Source organism: Odontomachus brunneus, unplaced genomic scaffold (genome assembly GCF_010583005.1).
Source record: "Odontomachus brunneus isolate Ranch 3 - 2012 unplaced genomic scaffold, Obru_v1 Obru_scaffold_028, whole genome shotgun sequence".
In the NCBI taxonomy this organism is placed as follows: domain Eukaryota; kingdom Metazoa; phylum Arthropoda; class Insecta; order Hymenoptera; family Formicidae; genus Odontomachus; species Odontomachus brunneus.
Genome location: NW_022639478.1, coordinates 1,531,869 through 1,554,125, shown reverse-complemented (window position 1 = coordinate 1,554,125; position 22,257 = coordinate 1,531,869). Strand labels below are relative to the sequence as shown.

Sequence of the window (22,257 nt, the reverse complement as noted above, 5' to 3'; positions counted from 1 at the left end):
TTGACCTGACCTTCGCTACGCAACCCAAGGTCAAACTGATGTGATCAGTAAATACATCTTTTTAAACGCCACAACTTTTGTCTGAAACATTTTTTTGTAAAACTTATATTTTTCCTGATATTCGGGCGTCCCGGTACTTTCCGAACACCCTGTATATTGCGAATCACGCTTGATTCGCTGTTTATCGTGGTTGTTCGGCGGTCGTTCTATTTACCTTTGAGAGGACGCGCCGTCCTTTCTCATTTCCTTTATTCGCGGTCTTATGCGTTTCTTATATGCGGCTAGTAACGATTGCTTATGCCGATCGTTACAACAATTTTACCGAAATATTAGAATTATTTCTTGTTTTAAAGCCGAGTGCTTTTGTATCTATTCATTTGAGTACAGCAAGTGTGTACAAATAGATAAATATTAATATACCTGTGTGTTATTTTCAAGGTAATAGTATTTCCTCGAAACAATCAAATACTTCGGGAAAATTGTATTTCAAAGTATTGATCCGGTATTATGATTTTTCGGGACAATGCATACTCACGTTGATTTTGCTTGGCTATTATCACAGAATATATCTGCGAGCAGTCGAATCATATTTTTGTCGGTTTTATTAAAAAAATAAATTACGTTATTATTATATTTTATATTACGTAATTATTATATTTACACAGATACCCACTCTCAATGTGTTTTGCCAAGTGGCAAATAAGGTCTTCGACTATTTTATCCATAGCACCGACAAAGAACTGTTGGCGCTTCACAATCTGTTGGACACCGACGTAAAGTTCAGCAAGAGTAGATGCAGCAAAGTACTTCCAAGAGCTTTGCAAACTTATCAGGAGAACTTGCCGCAGCATTACACGAGGTAAAGCTACTTGACGAAACATCGAGCGATTCGAGAACGTCGCGTCCGCTTAACTGACACCGCTTTCAGAGCGTACCATGAATCGAAGTTGGCGCACGCAATGGCGGTTTTCGAGATGCACGCCCGTGGCCCATTGTTTGAAGAGTTTAGTGAGAAACTGCAAGCCGAATGCGACAAGCACTGGCGTGCCGGCAGGCAGATGTGCGAAGTACTTTCTCTCACTGGCCATCCCTGCACGAATCCCATTCACAAAGGAGGCAGTGAAGGTGCGGGAGGTGGAGAACAGACGGAGCCCAGAGAGGACGATGGGTATGTGGCACGCGTGTCCTTTGTAAAACGTTTACGATCGATCACTTAGTGCTTCTCATTCGCAGCGAATTACCTGTACGAGAACATTGCAGTGGCGTCAGATACGTATGCGCCTGCAATTGCGGTAGATACCAGAACTCCAGGGAGGATCCTTTCAGCCTGAGACAGGCAAACTACGATTACTTCCAACTGTTGGCGAAGCAGTGCGGTTGCGCGCAATTGGAAAGCATACAGTTCCCTGTATTTCAGCCAAGTACACACAATTTCAGGTAGAATATCTATATGTTTTATGAATTTGTCAAATGATTGTCATGGTTTTCCGGTTTCGGGCGGACAACCGTTTCGCGGTCGGTCGAGAGATTATGACACCGCGCGGCGGTGAATGAGCTCGCCGGTGTCCAAGAGTTCTTGTAAGAGGTGGGCGCTGTATATTTCGGTGGGTGTGAGTGTGTGAGTGAGTCAGTAAGCGAGTCGTGGAGTAAAGTAATAAAAACAATTTATTAGTTCGTGTGGTACAGTGTACGCGCTCGGTATTGCGGCGCGATTATCGCGGACGCGAACTTACATCTAAATCTTATCCTAACATGAACTTGCAGCTACCGGGCTTCTAACGCGGACTTATCTCTAGCGCGAACTTACTTCTATACTTATGGCTAACACGAGCGGCGGTCAGAGATCGCTAGCGGAGATCGGTGGTCGCAAAGCGCGAGTCGCGGCGAGGCGGTCGCAGTCGTGACGGAGCGCCGAGCGATTCGCGGTCGGTATGCGAGCGGTGTCGCAGCGGTGTGTTGCCTCAGGACGACACGACGTTGTGGCGACGCGGCCGGAGGCCATCCAGAGTGTCGGAGAGTCAGGAGCTGCTTGGCAGAGGTGGTGAGCCACCTTTATATTCTGTAACTCCTGGAGCGGTTCGGAGTTCGGAACGGACCTCGAGAGAGGATGAGCGCACCTTCCCTGTCGGTCGGTTCCCCAGGAGTTCGGGAGCTAGAAGCTGCTTGGCAGAGGCGGCCACCGCTATGTCGCATGACCCCTGTGCTGGGATTTTGTAACTCGTTATTGGAGTTAACGACAGTTTCGTTATCGTTGCGCAGCTTTTCACGATATACAAAAGCTGCGCAACGATAACGAAACTGTCGTTAACTCCAATAACGAGTTACAGAATCCCAGCACTGGAGCGGAGTTTTGGAGAGTACTTCGTGGGAGGATGAGCGCACCTTCCTTGGCGAAGCGGATCTAGGATAGCCGATGAGCGCACCGACTCGGATTCTGGAAGGCGTTCGTGCTGCTTGAGCGACGGACGCCTGTGGGATCGTCTCTAATCGTTGTCGCGCGCGGCTTATATACCCGCCGACTCGCGGATTTCGCACGTACGCCGTCCCCCACTCGGCGCGATCGCAAGCCGGCGATGTAATTAGAGTTTATTTGGCGCTTCGCGCCTTGTAGGACGGTCCGACGGATGGTTGGTCGGGCCGTAGTGACGAGGTTTCAAATGCCTCGTCACATGACGAATAAGATATTCGACTACTTTATTCACAGCATCGGCAAATAACTGTTGGCGCTTCACAATCTTTCACATTCAATCAATTAAGTTAGTGAACCATGGAACGACAATCGCAATACGTTATTTGAAAATTTTTTTTCGAAAATACTTTGTTTTCGTAATAGAGATCTTTATTCCCCTCTCTCTTCCTTCCTCCCCTTTCTCTCGGCATAACTAATGTAACTAATATATTTTTTTTCTTATACAGAGCTGCACAATTATTTTCAGCAACGAAACGCCACGATTCTTTTAGTCGCACTGGATCTTCTACTCCCCAGGGACATACACAAGCTTGCAGCTTAGGAGGCGACAGTTTGAACGGCAAGTAACAGCACAGAATAAAACGTAAAATTCTCTTGTTGAGAATTGAAATTCATTTGCTTAATTTATCTATCGGTAACCAAACTATTTATTTCTTATCAATGAACAAACTATTAATCTTACCGGGAATATTACAGGTGAAATCACTGATTACGGTAGTGGCGGCCAGTCACCAGTTACAAGCGACCCGATCGAAGAGGATATCCCCAGATTAAGCAGTAAGACTAGTCTTACGCCCAGCGATGCACACAAAGTTGTTATAGAAGTTACTGATAGCGATGCCGAGAATTCGAAAGGTATCTAACTTTATTTTCCCAGGTTGTTAATGCGCAACTATTCAACGAGAAGAGTACAAATTATAAATACATGTACGTTGTGTAGAAAAGTCGTTAGTCAGGCAACCATCGACGACGGAATATCTACCTGGAATGTTACACACCGAATCGCCGGCTGGTTTATTGCCGCAATTTTCCAGCTGGTCATTAGTATGCCTCGGACCAAGTAGTCTTTATTCCCACAATTTAGGACTGCAGCATCAGACTGGTGTATTGCCTACATCTGCGTTTCTGTTACCGTGGGACGTAACAGTAAGGTAAGATAAAGTGTCATATTTTGACGAAAAAGGAAAAAGAAGAGCGACAAATATATTCATTGCAGATTAGAACATCAAAAAGAACGAAGTTCGTTATGGCCTACGATAAACGACCACGGCGCTCATGGCGGGTATTGTCCGCGAGGTAAGAATTTCCAGAACGCGAATCCTATTCGTGGTCGGAAATCGAAAGGTGGCAAAGAATTTGTTGTTAAGATATTTGTTGGTGTGGAATATGAATGTCCACGCGGGCATAGATTCATGGCGTCTGCGCCCGATAAAGTACTGAAAGCGACCGGAAGCGGAATCGTGAAAGACAGTGGAAACAAGGTAACGTCCAGTACGGCGGACATGCCGCTTTACTTCCCATGTCCATGCAGGTTCGTTGAATTTACGTTATACATTGAATAGAATGGTTCGTGTAAACTTATGTATTGATATATCTTTTTTTCTTCTTTTTTTCAGGTCGACTAAACCATTAATCGCGCAGTTAATGAGAATCCACGTTGTAACGCCCAAAGCGCCGGTACACGTTACATTGAACCCCCGAGTACAACCTGGTCCACCACCTTGCCCAATATTCGTCACTGGATGTGAGGAACCGATCAAACTTTCACAGAGTGCATACTGGATCTTGAGATTACCGTATCCTTTTTGTCTACATCTTCGAAACCGTTAACACTCGTGTATTTATTATTGCATATCGTGTATTTATGTTGTTTTTGACGATCCGATATCTGGAAGAATTTCTTTTATAAAGATATATAACTAAAATTTCTAAAAAACAAATTCTGTCAGAAGAAACGAAAAAAAACTATAATACAATATCTGTGATAAACTTTTTTAATCTTGTATAAATATATATCTTCAAATCTTTCTTTTAAGAAGTTTATTCTTCTGGCGGACAGAATGTCAGACATCAAACATAGTATGAATCTTTCATTAGTTCACATCTCAACCCATTAACTGTTCTAAGTCCTCCATATTCTTGAATCTTCTTACAGAAGAACAACAATATTGTCTGTAGAAATTTAGTCGGCTTTTTTTTCTGTTTCTTAAGTGCAACAAACAAATTAAGTTTTTCCTTATAAGTTGCGCAGTTATGTATATATGGGTGAGAAAGGACCATATTTAGTACCTAAGGAACCAGTACCTACCTCCCATGGGCGTTTATTAGCTGGGATGTATGGTATCAGTGAAGTTATGCCAGAGAAGAAATAAAGGGAACTATGATATAAAATATGTATATGATATCTTAATGTATATATGAATTTGTTTATATCTGAACAGATTTATTATTACATAATACAAAAGACTCGTATTGTTTTGTAACTGACTGTTAAATTGCGTTAAAAGTCATAACTTATTTAATAATGATAAACTTAAGAACACGTTCTCTATGGAAAGAAAAGTTATAAAAATAAAACAGAAATAGGTGACTATTGTTTTTACTTTGTTTCATCACAATGCGAATAGACGATATTTAAAAAATATACATAAATTTCATAGAAAAATGTGTGCCTTATTTGGCAATATTGGCAAGAGCCATTATCTAATGTAATTTTATGTAGTATCTAATGTAATCTGTAAAAGTATAAAAAAAAGTGAGTAATACAAACTTTAATGTCAAATTCAAACTTTAATGTTCAGATGCTCTGTATCTAATAAAATGATCCGTAGAGCATCTGAAGATGAACTTATGGAGATCTTAAGGCCCGTTCTACAATACGTCGTATGCCGCTGTCGGACGTCGGAACGCAATCGATGGGCCAATCAGAGGATTTGTTTTTCGAGACGAGTTCTCCTGATTGGACTATTGATTGCGTTCCGACAGGCATTAGATGTTACAAGAAACAATAATCAGGAAAGAAAGGCAGTAGCTATTTTATATCATAAATTCTATATGAAACTTTCACAAACGAAAGTAAACGTATTTTACGATATGAACTTATCAATTTAAACCGGCATTCATAACCTGTGCTGATTGGTCGCATTTAAAATTCTAGTGGTCATATGAAAGGCATTCATTTTTGTGATTGGCTCCTGCATTGTTTCAAGTTTATTACAAATTTGATTTAATCAAATTTTGAATTTACAAAAATAAAATTTTCACATTTCTTGAATTCTTTCATAATCATATAGAATATATATTTGCGTAATAAATAATGAAAAATGGAAAGAAAGAAATACTATAGCGAGTCGTCGAATTTTAGAATACAATTACATAAGTAACGTATTTCGCGGCAAGATCGAGTCGGCCATATGTAATAGACTTAACCGTTACCGACGCATAAGCCAAACATGAGTGAAATAAACACTTGTCACGTTTGAATCGAGTAGGTGGTTATTTTCGTTGCTCACGCAAAATCTGCGATGACGTGACGGAAACCACTGGTTTTCTTTGCAAGGTTGTCGAAAATCATGGGATAAACTTATGTCCAACATTTGTTTAGCGTGTGAAATTGCGATACGAGAATAATAGAAAAGTCACGAAGTGACTTGTACAGTTGAAAGACGCATTATCTATTTTTAGTAGATTTTTTTAGTGGTACGAGCGGTTTTGTAACGTCACTTTTAAAAGACTCGACGCTGTCATCAAAAAGTGTATGTGTGTGTGTATACAAAATTTATCAGCTTTATTTTGTTGTTTGGTGCTAAGTAATTTTTATAGATTTTAAAATATTTACATCAATGATAATTATAGGACTACAAATTTTGTTTAAAAATTACTTTAAAATATTCTTTCAGGCAGCAAGTTAATTAAATACAAGTTAATTGAGTATAATTTATGTTAAAATGTACTTCAAACTTCTGTTGTTGATATTCATTGTATCATTTAATTGTGAACTTGGGAATACATCTGTATTGGATTGGATATGGCAAGCAAAGACGGATGACACAACTGTCTTAGTGGCAGATGGTGTGCCTTTGGTTTCAATTCCTTACGAGTCGATGACAGAGGATGAGAAGTTTCTCCAAGAGGCTGCCAAGTTCACAGATATTCAAGTATCTTCTCCACTCGAAACTTGTCAACACAAAGTGGTGATGAAAATAAGGACATCCTGTACTGATATGACAGAAGAGCAATTAGCTAAGCTCAGTGTCAACCTTCTCAATTGTCAGTCTGCAGTAGAAGGCAGAAAGATGTTTCCCTGTACAGAAGAAATGGTATTTTCTAGAATAAACTTTATATTCCATGCAAAGATCATCTAAATTATATTTTATCAATCTCTCAATCAACCACATTTTATTGATCTTGTCTAATAAAAAAAAATCATTTTGTTTAATTATTTTGTTTGATACACTTTGTCATTTTGTGCTTTTCATTATATAGCTTAATATATTACTCAGATTTATTTTACAGAAATATTGCTAATATATAAAAATTGAGTGATATTTATCTTTATATTAGTAATAGAACTACATATACCACTGCAGACTATCTGAACCTTTCATAAATTGAGAGGGTAGATTCCAAGCATGTTAAAACCTGCACACTTCCCCCACTCTTCAATCCTGAAGACCTCCCCAAAGCTTAGGGTTTCAATCCTATAGTTCAGCCATATATATTGCATTGGTGCTTGTGTGTTGTATATCAATCATATTAACATTATATAAAATTAATCACACAATCATAATCTTAAAATATTAAAAATAACAAATATAATAGCTGAGTAATTAATGCTAGAAAAAAGTGCATTCTTGGCAAAATATCAGCAAATAATTACAGCATATTTCTTATTATGTAAGTATAAAAGTAAAAATTGCATTTTTTTAGTCCCTTAAGCAGTGTACAACTGATATGGATGCTGATATGTGGAATACTTATCATTTAATGAGTAATAGAGCGAGAGCAGTTTGTTACGCAGCTCGAAGTACACAATTTAGAGCTCTTACAGAATTGACAGTCAACAAGTTGATGCAGTCCGCACACTCACACATTAAAACGCTAAGCTCTTTGAAGGTAGTTATTACTATTCTTATTTCTATTATTGTTTTTATAATATAAATCATTGTTTTACTTTTATATCACAAGATTTTATAAATTATATAAACAGGAAGGTCAAGATCGTTTAGAAGAACAAACAGCAGAGGCCCTATCATCATTATCTACAGGAAACAAAGCACTCTTGGAGCAACAGCAATATCTAAAGGATGCACAGATCACAGCTCACAATCTTGTAACAACGAATCTAAGAGAATTGAATGATGAAAAAGCATTGATACGATCTGGACATGCTCAGCTCACAGCCATGACAGAAGACATAAGAAATAAATTAGGTAATATTTTTTTTCTCTAGTACCAAGATTCCTTTACAAAAATCTCTGAATTTACTTAATTGTATTTACTTTATTGTATTTTTCAGCGAAGGCACAAGAGGATCTCGAACAACAGTCTATCAAGCAGGGAGCAAATCACAAAGAGATCCTGCAAGACTTGGTGTACATACAGGAACAAGCACAATCAATCTGGGAGAAAATTGAAAGAAGCACTAATCATATATTGGATAGACACGAGGAGACAATCGCGCAATACGAGCAAACGTTGCACAAGCTCGCGCAAATCAATGATACCATTCAGTATATCTGGAATCTCACTGACACGATGCGTAGGGAAATAGATCAGAAATTAGGATGGATCACTGATTATATCGGCGACACTGGTGAGCGTATTATTCTACGATGTATATATTCGATATATAAATTTCGATATATCGAATATATATATTCGATATATAAATTTTAAATATGTCTCGACGATCGCGTCTAATACTACGCGATTTTCCGCTTCCAGGTGAACAAGTGCAAAAAGTGTATCGCACGGTTTTACACGTCATTTATATATTAGTGGCGATGATAGTCGCTTCGTTTTTACAAGCACCATTTTTGACCAGAGCTACTATCATGGGCATCGTGCCAGTGAATCTCATAACTTACTTGAAACATGGCATGGAGACTACTTTGGATTTTACATCTATAACAGTGTTAATATTTTTAATCACCGGAAGTAAGTTATATATATGAATCCAATCTTATGCTTAGCCCAGTAATCATAGTTGTAAATTATTTATCAATTTATAGTAAAAACATAATTATATATAGACCATTATTCAACCGTTTTTTAATCAATATTTCTTTTACGGAATAATTTATATTCATTAGATGGATACTGGATTCTGGCATTTTTTTTTCATATTGTGTTAAAGTCAAGATCATTTTTTTAATTTCCTAAATTTTTTATAATATTTAATGTCTTCATACATTGACATTTGTACTTTCACTCTGCAAAATCATTTGCAATTCTATGCAATCAAATAGTAAAACAGTGCAAACTATGAAAATACATTATATCGATATCCAGTATCCTCTTAAGCTTAACGCACTATTAATGTAATGATCAGTATTAACACATCATTAATAAGCTGAAGAACATTACATAAAATATTGCACTACATCTTTAAGTAAATAAATGGAAGATTTTTTTGTAAATTATTATATAATATTTCTTAGTATATAATATACTAGATAATATATATTAGTAATATTTCTTAAATATAGGATAGCGGAATCATGCTGTAACATAAAATAGAGTCATTCGCACATAATACATAAACTTATATATAATTTAACGATTTCTCTTTAACGTAGTGCATTTTGTAATGCTGGCAATACAACGTACTTTTGGACCAAGCATATTGAAGACTAAATTGACCAATATGACTTATCAGAACGAACATTCGAATGGAGATGCACACAAATATACGTCGTCGTCATATTCCAATTCTATTCCAAAGGCGCCACTGCACACTAGATTAATAAAGAAAATTCGAGAACTTTATAATCTCATTATTTCTAAAGTAAAATACTGCGCAAGTAAGTTCTCGATTTAATATTATTTGATATTTATTATTTATTATTAAACAATAACGTAAGAGAACTAACTGTGATTTTCATCATATTTTCAGAAGAAATCAATATTTTGATGCAATCGGTAGTTTCGTGGAGTCGGCAAAATTCGAATGCACACGAAGAACTCTCTTGTTCGTATCGGTCGTCGAAAAAAATGCACGAAGATGTCGTTCACAACTATTTGAACAGCCAGGAATTTCCAAGTATGATATCGGACGATATTATAAATAATGATTATTTCAAACCGATAAACGCATCGCAATACGATAATGCTAGTAACAATAACCGTGGCGACGATGACGAAAGCAACAATGATGACGACATTAGTGACTTAGTAGACGCATACGAATTGAGACGTCGTCTACGTAAAATGGATACATTGCAGTCCAAAAGGTATGGGAAATCGATAAAAGAGCCGTTGCAATTTATCGTATAACTAATAAAGTATTTGTGTGATGCAGTATTACCCCATCGTTCACATCGCCGAGGATATTCACTTGTTTGGCAACAACGAGGGCTGGTAAACAATGTCGAAAGATCGCCTCGCCTGGAAGAAACTTTTGCCATCATCACGTTAGTGGTACATCTTTGGCTAACTGAACGAGAAAAGCTGGAAACAATGAGCGTTAATGTGACAATTGGTCTTTCAGTCATGCTCGGCAGCATATTTGGCAGTAATTAACACGTTCACTACAGCGTATTTAAAAAACATCTATAAATTGTGTTATATATATATAAGTCTGAAATGACTTAATATAATACAATACTAATATAGTGGAGTACAGTACGGTAGTGTTTTTTATCTTATAACAAGATTTTATGAAAGTCAATTTGTATCATGCGGGTAGCGTTAAACAAGGATATAGTTGTGATATACTTGTGTTTATAGTAATTACAATTAAATTTTTATTTATTTGTGGCGTATAGAGTAATGAGTCTAGTGAGAAATTTATCATTAATCGTAGTGTATGTGTGTATATATATATGTATATATATATATATATATATATATATATATATATATATATATATATATATATATATATATATATATATATATATATATATATATATATATATATATATATATATATATATATATATATATATATATATATATATATATATATATATATATATATATATATATATATATATATATATATATATATATATATATATATATATATATATATATCTTATATAGTAAAATTATACATCTTCGTATTTCTTAGATACTTTTTTGAATATATATATTTTTTTCTATTTTAATTACTAATGTAATCCCTAAATGTGTAAAAGACATTTTAGAGCAAAGCTCAGCGTTACACGGTTCGAGCGATTTTTTCGACTTTGCTCTACCTAGCTCCCTCCTTTTACCTCATCGCCTTGCGCGCTATCTACAAACTGCTCGAGGCTCAGGGGTGTATAATTTGTAAACATGTTTTTAATAGCTTCTACTGTTATATATATATATATATTTACAAGTCACACGCTCCTGAGTCTCGAGCAGCTCGTGGGTTGTACACCGAGTAATGAAGCTAGGTGGGGCAAATCGAAAATTGAAATATTTGTTTTAGATCTTTCTAAGATCTCAGACGTATTTTAAACACCTGTGCTATCTAAATAGTAATAGAATTAGTTTATTATATTATTTTATTAGTGACTTAAATATTTTGTTGCTTGAAAACGTATTTATAAATAATTGAAAATTAAAAAAAAAAGGAAATTTTAGGTTAGATAATATATTTCGTAATATATATTAATATAATATTATATTTCGTAATATATATTAATATAATATTATATTTCGTAATATATATTAATATAATATTATATTTCGTAAATATATGTTCCTCAATTGAACATAAGATACATATAAGAAGGTGTTATCACACCTGTTTCATACTATTTTGCTATACTCTACGTAACAATAAAATTACGATTTTCGCGTTAATATTTCGAAAATAACGCATTTTCAAAAAAATGTTTCTAACAAAAGATATAGGATATCAAGGCGGAGAAAAAGATAGTATTTTTTATCTGGAAATGACCTCGAAAAATCTTGTTAAGGTCAACTATAATTTTTTAAATGGAATTATATGGTTTTTAATAGACACGTGTGTCACTTCTCTCCTTCTCCGCACCAACTATACAATTAGACAAGGAACGTCTTACTGAACGCATATATCTGTCCTTCCGTGTTGCCTTCACTCCTTTGCACAGACCGCGCAGTTTAGTATATATGCTATCGGCTGATAGCCGCTCCTCAGACTTCTCTCTGACTTAAGTCATACAAGACGTTTAAAAAAGTACTAAAACTAAAAATGACAACGTCGTAACGTATGTTTCGCTATTCTAGAGTCTAATCTAATTCGCACTTCAAGTAATAAAACCTGACATCCTTTGATTCGACTATGCAAGAAGTTTCCGCGGAATAGAATCCGACAACAAAATGCAATTTCCTGAAATAATTGACGGCAAAATAAATACAGAAGAGTTTTTACAAGCCGCACGCGATGTTGTACAGATAGTTCGTATGTATTTATTCTCGATTTTAACCTCAAATTGTTTAAAAACTCAAAGATAATCGTTACTGAATGTTCAAACATTTGGTTTTAATTTTGTTACAATTCACAAGTATGAGGAACCAATCTGTGTTTTAGATAAATTAGGCAAATTATTCGCACCTGTACGATACGATATGCAAGGTAATATCGAAGTAAGTAAATACTAACTATAGAATCATTATTAAAATAGATTGCTGCAGAATTGAACATATATATGTTATTTTATATATAATTAGATTATTTTGCACACATACGTTCTTGTTTTAATTACAGAAACTTACAATCAGATATTCTATGGATAAAAATAATAATTCAACTCTACAAGACATGGTTTTACTTGAAAAATCTACTGAGAAAGATCTTATTGCAGTTGATGCTTTGATGTGGTTGAGGAGGTATTTAAGCATACAATATATTGTCTTCTATCATGTACATATATGTGTTGTGTTTATGCTGCTATATAGTTGTTGGTTGTGATAAGACTTGTCAATATTTCTTAGGGCCTTACATATGATTTTATTGTTCTTTGAAAAAATTGTGGATGACCATAAAGCAGGGAAAGCAACAGAAGATTTAGTTGCATTTTTAAAAGAAGCATATCATGAAACCTTAGAACCATATCATGGTTGGATGGCACAACAATTATTTGGTGTAAGTACAAGTTTCCTTTAATATCAATATATAATATGCAGTTGAATTGTGATATATAGAAATAGAAATAAAGTAGTACTGTTGTCTAAATGTTAACATTATTATAGTTTTTATCGCGTATGGCACCAACTCGTTCACAAATCTTATTAGCATTAGCGGATGGAGAAATGGGAAAAGAAGAAATTACTTTACACAATATAGAAATGTCCTTAATAAATTTAAAAAAAAATGTACTGGCGTTAAAGACATTTTATGATGATAATGAGCTGGAAGTTACTACTACAGTATGACAGTAAGATATATTAGAATACAAAAAGTTGCTTTTATTCTAGAAGATCTTTATAGAAAAATACTAACAGAAAACAAATTACATCCAAATAAATTACATCTAAAGAAATTTTAGGTAAGTTCATTTACTCGATAATTGAGGAAATGCAATAAAAAAAAAAAGAAGGATGTAGAAGTAGTGAAACATTACTTTTGCGATTACAATTAGTAGAAAAAGATAAATAAAGAATGTTTTTCTGCTAAGTCTACTGCTACTAATTACTAATAATATCAGATATATATCAATTACAGAAATATTAATCATAGAGAAAGAAGGCCAATAAAAACTAATTACTATTGTTGATGCAAATATTTAATCTGGTATAATTAAAAAATGTGTAAATCAACAATTTAATTTTTATGAAAATAGAAAATTTTTCAGTTCGCCATATTGTGTCCGCCATTTTGAGTTTTGAAAATTTAACAGCGAATTCAGATAAATAATTCGTATTTATGTGAAAGTTCGTATTCCGGGTTTTTTTTTTGTATTATTGATTACGAAAGACAAACTTTCGATGTCAGTCCGTGCCATGTGAAATCTACCTATCAAACAGTGGAACGGAATGGATACGGAATTACTGGGTGATTACGACAATTATGGCTCCTGCATACAGGACGCGGTAATGCTTGCCGCGCGGCGGAAGTCGCGCGACAGCCAATCAATATACTGCTTTTTGTAACAACCTTCTAGCTCTTACGGAAAAACAACATATTGATTGGCTGTCGCGCGGACTTCCGCTGCACGGCAAGCATTACCGCGTCCTGTGTGCAGGAGTCAATAAAGGTTGCTTTCCAACAAGAGACACAAGTATTATCCTATCTTTGTTACTCGCCGCGTTCGAAAACGTCACTCGAGTACTCTCCCTCTTTTTTTTATCTCACTCTTGTTTCGCTCACTCCAACGGCTATCGTCTAGTAGTGTGCACACAGTGTGTGTTTCCGAACGCAGCCTAAATGTGGAACAAAGATAGAATGATGTTTGTGTCGACTTGTGTCTCTTGTTGGAAAGCAACCAAAATAGATTGATATTCTATTGGACGAAAATGCACAAAATGTCTTTGATCTTTTATATTAACAGATCTAGAAAAAGGAAATAAATATATGGTCTTTGATCTTCCTACTGACTTTTCATTGGTTGAATTTTATTTAATAAGAAAGGAAATAGTAACGTATTTTTACAAATTGAAAACTTCCTCACATGTTACAATATAAATTAGAAAAAAAAGTGTTACAATATAATAACGTTACACTATAGGTACGTAACATTGTATGTAATCATATGTTAAACACCAATATATCAACTCATACATAAATAAAATTAATGTTATTTATAATTATATTGCGGTATTCAACTTCAATCTTTGGCTCCAGGCTTCTCTAAGAATTTTGCCCCAACGCCATTACTCTGATTGGTTGTTTATATCGCGTATGTTGAAAAAGATTAGATGATATCGATATATTCCACCTAATATTTTTTATATATCGATACTTTTATTTACGATACGTTTCGATACAAAATATCGATACTTTCTACTGTATCGCCCATCCCTATTGTAGATCGAATCTAATCGATGTCTCGAAAGTGAATGCACACTCGATTATCCAATATGTTGCGACTACACCTCGTAAAAGTTGACACTGGTTGACACTTAGCACGTAGTGCGGGCGCTCACTGATGGTGATTCAAAAGCTGATCGTACTGTTGGTTTAGTTGTCCGTGAGGTCACAAAATGCTGGCTCCCTGTGATATTTTTGATTTTAAAGTACTTATGCTCGCATGTCTGATGGTGAGTAACATCGTGCAACTGCTTCCTCGTCATTTTATCAAATTGCGTATAGACTAGTAAAAATTGTGTCAATGGTCAAAATCATAATTGTCGTAATCATGAATCTAATTTATAATCGTTTTTGCATGACTGAAGTCACTCGATATTCTTTTCTTTTTTTTCTAAACATCCTTTTCCCGTCATACTACGTGTTTTCTACACGCAAGCATAACCTATACTGTTATACCGTAATAACCTCACATACGGAAACACGAGAAGAGACTGAGAATTTAGGTACGTGCTGATAAAAGGTGAATGCTAATATATCTCGTGTAATCTGCGTTATATATATGATGCTATACTAAGAGACTTCACAGACTTTGGTATTGATAAGCGATGTAGCTTCGCGCAAATATATTTGGTATTTTCAAAAATGTTAATATTTAGCATATTGCTACTTATCTTCAATGAGAGGAGAAGAGAAAGACACGTATAGATTAATGACTAGAATACAGTGGCCTCCATATGATACGACAAAGATAGATCAAAGTTGGTTCAACATTGATCACAAACATGTCAGATATTGGACTAATAGAGAAATTGGTATAGAAGAGGAAGAAAAACAAAAAAGGGAATAATAACTAACACAAATTCGTACAAACGCGCAAATTCATATATACACACACATATTTTATCTATATAGCTGATGTCAATCAACACATGCCATATCATATGGTCAATTCAAGGTTTTTGTATATCAGAACGTTACGTATCTTTCTAAAGTACAGAATTATTTGAAATTATTATATTTCATTTAAATTAGATTATAATGAAGCAAAAGTATTATGTGTGTCTAGATACATTTGCCAAATTGTATAGGAGAAGAAGGTGCAGTTTCACTCACTCATAAGAATATCGATGTAACATTAGGTAAGCTATTCAGAACGTATGACAACATGTTACAGAGAGTTACTAGTCACAGGCAAATACAACATCTATTATCATGTTTTACTTTGACCTGTGACCTTTGCAGCAAAGAATGAACTGGTATTTATCAACTTTTACGCACAATGGTGTCGCTTCAGTAACTTATTAGCCCCGTTATTTGATAAAGCTGCGGATAAGATCAGAGAAGAATTTCCACAACCAGGAAAAGTAGTAATGGCCAAAGTTGACTGTGACCAAGAATGTAAGTATATCTGATAATTATTTATATAATGGGTTACATCTTACTGGTTGCTTTGATTCTTATATACTTGTGTTACATAGGATGGAGTCCTGAGAGTCATCTGTACAAGTGAAAGTCACATATAGATTTTGAGATGTATTACTTGAAACTTTTGCAATTTTGCATTGAATTATATCGAGAATGCGAATTACTCTATTACTGTCATTCCAAACATATTGCATGCTTCTCACTTTTGCTATGTACATTTTTTTATACTTTTTTATACTGTTCTCTTCATATATGTTATTCAAATAATGTTTACTTTATGAACGGCCTGTCAAAAATATTCGAATTTTTCGTGTTACTTGAACTTGATAAGTATCACATATACTAAAATAACGGATCCTAAAGGGATCAATAAAGTCCACTAGATAAGATTCGAGTAAGATATGATCGATAAAATTTATAAAAAAATATCAATGATTAGTTACTCTTGAGCCTAAGTCTTGTATATGATAACATTTATTTGTTAGCAATTTTTTAACAAAAAATGAGCAACTGTTGAAAGCATTACTTGATAGTAAGTCTTTGACAGCATATATATATACGTCAAGGTCAAGTTCACTGAAAATGGGTCTCTTATATTTAATTTTATATTTATGATGTGCCAGATAAGAACGCTATTATTTATACCTATTGATAATCAAAGAATCGGAATATTTATTTTTTTAAATATATGTTTACTTATGTATTAGAAAGCTTAAATTTATATTGTTATATATTATGTTACAGCTGGTGTAGCTGCCAGGTTTCACATAAGCAAGTATCCAACGTTAAAAGTAATAAGGAATGGTCAACCATCTAAGAGAGAATATAGGGGACAGCGATCAGTGGAAGCATTTCAAGAATTTATCAGAAAACAACTGGAGGATCCTATCAGAGAATTCTTTGATTTGAGAGAGCTTAATGAACTCGACGATAAAAAGCGTATGATTATAGGATACTTTGACAAAAAAGATATAGCGGAGTACGAATTGTTCAGGAAAGTTGCCACCAATTTGAAAGACGATTGCCAATTTCATGTTGGTTTTGGGTAAGACATTCTTTATTTTTAATGTTATATTATTAAGCCATAAATTTTATACCAACGTCACTTTTGACACACACGCGCATCTTTTTTCAAAATATATAAGATAATTATGGGAAAACTTATATGGATGCAAAAGCATCTCATTCTTAGTGTAAGAATGTGTTTTTCCGTATATATGTAATATATATATCTTATCATAATTATCATAATATAATTTCGTTTAACAAGCACATGCTCCGATCAAAACTGTGAAATTGGACAGCATTTTCATTTGCTGTAAGTAAACGTTACCTACAAACTTGTGAATTATCGCCTCTCCCTACATCCCTCCGTTTCTCACCCTGTTGTATTAAATCTCTGTGAATTTGTTTTTTAATCTTTTTTATTATGTACTATGTTGCGCTACATAGAGGCACACTTGATGAGATCTACTGTATCGATTGAAGATAATTTTGTTTTTGACAAAATATTTCCGTGTTATATGAACAAAGTAAACATATTATCAGTACATGAAATACAAACAAAGATTAATTGATTTTACAATTGTGTAGGAATGCAAGTAAAGCATTGCATCCTCCAGGAGAGGCTATCATTGTCTTCCGGTCGGATAAGGCCTTATCCAACGACGAAGACGAAACATACAATGGAAGTTTGAGCAATTACGACGAGTTAAACGTGTGGGCGCAAGAAAAGTGTGTGCCTCCTGTAAGAGAAATAACGTTTGAAAATGCAGAGGAATTAACGGAAGAAGGCCTGCCGTTCCTTATACTATTTCATACTCCCGATGACGTAGAAAGCGTCAAGCTGTACAAAGATATCGTAACTAGAACATTGATAAGCGAGAAACGTATGTTGTATCGTCTTATCTTACTTACGTAACCATAACTTTTCTCAACATTGTCTCCCAAAACTTATCGTCACGTTCTTTTTCCTTTTTAGAGAACATCAATTTCTTAACTGCCGATGGCTTGAAGTTTGCACATCCGCTGCACCATTTAGGAAAAAGCCCAGCAGACTTGCCTTTGATCGCAATAGATAGCTTTAGGCACATGTATATGTTCAAGGATTTCAAAGACATTCACGTGGAAGGGAAACTCAAAGATTTCTTGCAGGACTTGTACTCCGGGAAGCTTCATCGCGAGTTTCATTATGGTCCTGACATTCCTAATGATGTGCTACAACTTACGGGGAAACAGCTTACAACACCACCGGAATCTACGTTCAAAAAGTTGGCGCCAAGCAAAAATAGGTATACGTTACTTCGAGATGAATTGTAACGGAATAAATTGACTATAACACGTGGTGTGATGGAGATTCTCGTAATTAATTACTATATAGAGTTTACTAATAAATTAGAACGAATTAATTATAATCGGAATTGGTAAACGAGTAAATTTTTCAACATTCGATATACAAACATATGTTTATTTTCATAGTATAATTTTGCAATATGAGTCTTCTAAAATCTCGATGAAAATATCCTAACCTTTTCCTCTTTTCTCCTTTTCTTCATATTATTTTTCATTGTCTAGTTTTGATATTTACCACGAGATGAATTTTTATGTAGGTTACGTGCGCACGTAGTATTATAAAATCAACAAAATCAATACTTTAACCAGCGTACTCTAAAACTGTAAAGTCAAAAATCCCAATACACAAATGTCAAGATTAATATATAATAGTTTAGTCTAAATCTTTTTTTTTTTTTTATTTTAAAGTCTAAAGTTTGTCAATGATATCGCATGGATTCATAGATTGATCAACTTGTATTATTTGATATTGTTAACATGTATTAAGAGATTCCAAAAGAGCATTTACGAAAAACACAATAATACATGTAATACATCGGTACAACAGATCGGTACTCAACGTGCACGTTGAGTATAGTATAAACGTCCGGCGCAATTGCCTTAATGTTTGTATTATTATCGTATCGTATACATACATATGTATACAATTGAAAATCGTAGATTTCATCTATGACTGCAAAAGTAATATGCGTTCTTGTGCGTGGTACGCGCACGCACGTGTGTGTATATGTGATCTCGGCATTTTTGTATTCGGATCTTTTCGACTCTAACCAAGCTATAGAATATGCTGTTGAAGCATATTCATATAACAGTTTTGATTGTATGCTCACAAAATGGGATAAAATATATAAGTGAGTTGCCCAGTATAAACATCTTTATACAATTCAGAATGAAACATTGAGCTCTGCATCTCTACGTTTATGATTATATATCAGACTTTTTGTATGTATATTAGATCATATATAGAGCAGTTATGCAATTTATTGGTAATTTTTACAACTTTGATATGAAGTATAAGTACTAAGACATTGGTACGTCAAAATTTAATTTACATGATTTCTCTCTTCTGTTAGATCAAAAGTCAACACGATATCATTAATATCACCCTACTCTCAACAAATGTAATTCATATTATATTTGTTGAGAACCTGCAAAGTAAATGTGCTGCATGATGTGATACATGATAATATCTAATATACGTTTATATATTATTAATTATATTATTTGGAGTTATTTCCATATTAAGCGAGAGAAAGAAGGAAAGAGAAAAGGGGGAAGAGAGTATGTATGTGTGAATGAAAGAGAGAGAGAGAGAGAGAGAGAAAAATTTTATCTATCATGTAATTGAAATAAGTGTAAGTGAAATAATGTGTGTGCTCTTGTAAGATATTCTTAGAAAAGATTATTTGTATGAAAGATGATATTGTTTTGGCTGTTAATAAAGCTGATTTCTAAGTCATAAATTTTTCATTGATTATTATCAACATCGACCGTACATGCACACGCGTAAATCGCAAAAGAATTAAGACAACAGTGCTTGAGAAATGAAATGGTTAAAATTAATATTTTTATTGTGTAAATTTAATAGAATTAACGCAGAAAAAAATTCAGAAATTATACACATTTGAAATTAATTATTAATTTAACCAGAGAGAGAGTAATGATAGATAAATCATAAAGTGATTTTGCAGCATGACAATGCTCGACTCCATATTGCGAAAGTGGTCAAGACATACTTGGGAACGTTGAAATGGGAAGTCCTACCCCACCCGCCGTATTCTCCAGACGTTGCTCCCTCTGACTATCATTTGTTTCGATCAATGACACACGGCCTGGCTGACTAGCACTTCCGATCTTATGAAGAAGTAAAAAATTGGATCGATTCGTGGATCCCCTCAAAAGATGACCAGTTTTTTCGATGCGGGATTCGTACGCTGCCCGAAAGATGGGAGAAAGTAGTGGCCAGCGATGGACAATACTTTGAATCATAAATGTATAACCAGTTTTTTACAATAAAGCCTCTAATTTCGGAAAAAAACGGCGGAAGCAAAGTTGTACACCTAATAGTACGCTCGCGCGCACGGATGCTAAATTATATTCCATTATATTAAGCGGAAATTTTTTAATTACTAATCTGTATTCTTTTAATGTGTTCGTATCGGCGCCGCTGACATCGTTCACGACGATATTTTGACATGACGGAGGGACCGTGTCTGGATTTTAAATATTCTTTAATGCTTCGGTGTACTATTTGTTTGTTAAGACCTTCTGCATTGACTCACGATTCCAAGGATACGTAGTGCATAAATTGCAAGATGCATATGCATGTATGTAAAATCATTCGAAGGCATTCAGAGGTATCGGTTTTTTATTAATATGGACCACTTGATCTATACGCTTGTCTTTTCTATTTTTTTATTTTTCTCATCTCAGAATACTGAAACCAATTGCGACAGACTTATTTTTGAAAAAAACTCGCTATAATGCTACTCAAATTGCAAACGTTTCAGTACTAACGTAATTGTACATTTTGGAAAAATCACGAATACTAACGGGATATATGGAGACAGTCATCTCTCTCTTGGCAGAACGATACGGGCACGGGGGAAAAAAGTGTAAATGGATTTTTCGATACTTGAATTACTCGTAGCGTAGCTCTGTGATGTAACTTACTGATTTGATTTAACCGTAAAACTTAAAACTTTCAACAATGCATTTGCGACATAAGTAAGAATTATGTAGGAAAATTATTCGTGATCTATTCAGAACATTTCGATATATAGTTTTGCGGAATAACTTTAATAACGCACAATATATAGCACCATTTTACAAGATAAATAAACAACAAACGTATGTTTCTTTTGCCAAATATGCTTGTGCACGCATTAAGTCTATCGTCGTAAAAAGTCGCGTTTAGGCCTGCTTATCGTTTGAGAACACGTTTCGCCATAACGCAATATAATAACTATTTAGATATTTACTCTAGAAAAATAACGTCATGGACATTACTTGTTACGCGGGAGTTAGTTGTTACAAATGTTATCGTAGCTTTTTTCCAAGTAAAAATATAAATATTTCGTTCACAGCGCAATACAGCTCCTCGTGTAAGTACGCTCTCGCTTATTGTTCCTTTTTTGCTCACGTTCCTTACTTTCTCTTAATACACTTTGACCTCCGACTATTGATACAACTTCCAATTAGAGCCGTTTCTATAATTCGCTTCGTGCATTGCCTTCATGCATCGTATCTCTCAAAATGTGATCGTCTCCAATGGCAAAAGCTGGAAAAATATAATTTGCATTTGTGTGTACGACAAAACAGTCGTAGATGGATTTCACGTCGGGAAGAATAAAACTCAGAAGAAAAGATATCACTGTAAAAAATATCTTTGACTTTTCGGCTTGTTTTCCTGCTCTAAAAGTGTATAGTCCGAGTGTATTGGAATCACTCAATTAATTATATTTAAATTTTCCGCTAAACAGCAAATTTTAATAATTCATTGGAATAATTATTTTTCCATTTTGCCTCTTCTTCACAATAAGATTTCTAGAAAAATGTGTAAGTCTCCTAGCCTAGTAAAAACTTTTCCCATTGGAGTTGCAATATCTCGATTGTGCGAAAAAGAAAGAATCCATAGCAAACGTTTTTCACTGCTCACTGCTGACTACATTGGATATAGAAACATATGCGCATACTTAAGTCGAAAAATGCGACTAAAAAAGTCGAACTCAAGCTCTTCAAGTCGTTTAACAGAGTCATTAATTAAACGATACATAGAGAGAGAGAGAGAGAGAGAGAGAGAGAGAGAGAGAGAGAGAGAGAGAGAGAGAGAGAGAGAGAGAGA

At 34.6% G+C, this 22,257-nt stretch overlaps 4 protein-coding genes across 8 annotated transcripts in view; all 4 read left to right on the top strand.

Annotated features, from left to right (window-relative positions):
• LOC116842868 (protein SMG8) overlaps positions 1-4,953 on the top strand; it is a 9,923-nt gene extending 4,970 nt beyond the window's left edge. Inside the window, exons 7-15 of the mRNA XM_032812665.1 lie at positions 666-859; positions 929-1,168; positions 1,234-1,437; positions 2,917-3,029; positions 3,167-3,325; positions 3,411-3,621; positions 3,687-4,001; positions 4,087-4,266; positions 4,722-4,953. Of these exons, the coding sequence (XP_032668556.1) occupies positions 666-859; positions 929-1,168; positions 1,234-1,437; positions 2,917-3,029; positions 3,167-3,325; positions 3,411-3,621; positions 3,687-4,001; positions 4,087-4,266; positions 4,722-4,842 (1,737 nt within the window). The 3' untranslated portion in view covers positions 4,843-4,953. The remainder of the gene's footprint in view (positions 1-665; positions 860-928; positions 1,169-1,233; positions 1,438-2,916; positions 3,030-3,166; positions 3,326-3,410; positions 3,622-3,686; positions 4,002-4,086; positions 4,267-4,721) is intronic.
• A 1,423-nt stretch (positions 4,954-6,376) lies between these two features.
• On the top strand, positions 6,377-10,455 carry LOC116842869 (protein brambleberry-like). Its single transcript, XM_032812666.1, has 8 exons — positions 6,377-6,789; positions 7,400-7,585; positions 7,680-7,902; positions 7,989-8,285; positions 8,417-8,629; positions 9,271-9,495; positions 9,588-9,924; positions 9,993-10,455. Exons 1-8 carry the CDS (start codon positions 6,418-6,420, stop codon positions 10,129-10,131), a joined length of 1,992 nt encoding a protein of 663 aa, XP_032668557.1. The 5' UTR covers positions 6,377-6,417; the 3' UTR covers positions 10,132-10,455.
• A 1,265-nt stretch (positions 10,456-11,720) lies between these two features.
• LOC116842871 (glycolipid transfer protein) lies at positions 11,721-13,686 on the top strand. 2 transcript variants are annotated; one of them, XM_032812673.1, is made up of 6 exons: positions 11,721-12,068; positions 12,198-12,253; positions 12,375-12,496; positions 12,602-12,752; positions 12,860-13,044; positions 13,156-13,686. In XM_032812673.1, the coding sequence occupies exons 1-5, from the start codon at positions 11,987-11,989 to the stop codon at positions 13,040-13,042; spliced, it is 594 nt and encodes a 197-aa protein (XP_032668564.1). In that variant the 5' UTR covers positions 11,721-11,986; the 3' UTR covers positions 13,043-13,044; positions 13,156-13,686. The 2 variants fall into 2 exon arrangements, with proteins under 2 accessions (XP_032668564.1, XP_032668563.1); XM_032812672.1 differs by having other exon boundaries at positions 12,860-13,202.
• A 989-nt stretch (positions 13,687-14,675) lies between these two features.
• Positions 14,676-18,522, top strand: LOC116842870 (endoplasmic reticulum resident protein 44). 4 transcript variants are annotated; one of them, XM_032812668.1, is made up of 7 exons: positions 14,676-14,866; positions 15,703-15,775; positions 15,879-16,034; positions 16,806-17,106; positions 17,332-17,379; positions 17,655-17,950; positions 18,043-18,522. In XM_032812668.1, exons 1-7 carry the CDS (start codon positions 14,810-14,812, stop codon positions 18,378-18,380), a joined length of 1,269 nt encoding a protein of 422 aa, XP_032668559.1. In that variant the 5' UTR covers positions 14,676-14,809; the 3' UTR covers positions 18,381-18,522. The 4 variants fall into 4 exon arrangements, with proteins under 4 accessions (XP_032668559.1, XP_032668560.1, XP_032668561.1 ...); XM_032812670.1 differs by having other exon boundaries at positions 14,723-14,866; positions 15,687-15,775; XM_032812671.1 differs by lacking the exon at positions 14,676-14,866 and adding an exon at positions 14,875-15,139.
• Positions 18,523-22,257: the final 3,735 nt, after the last annotated feature.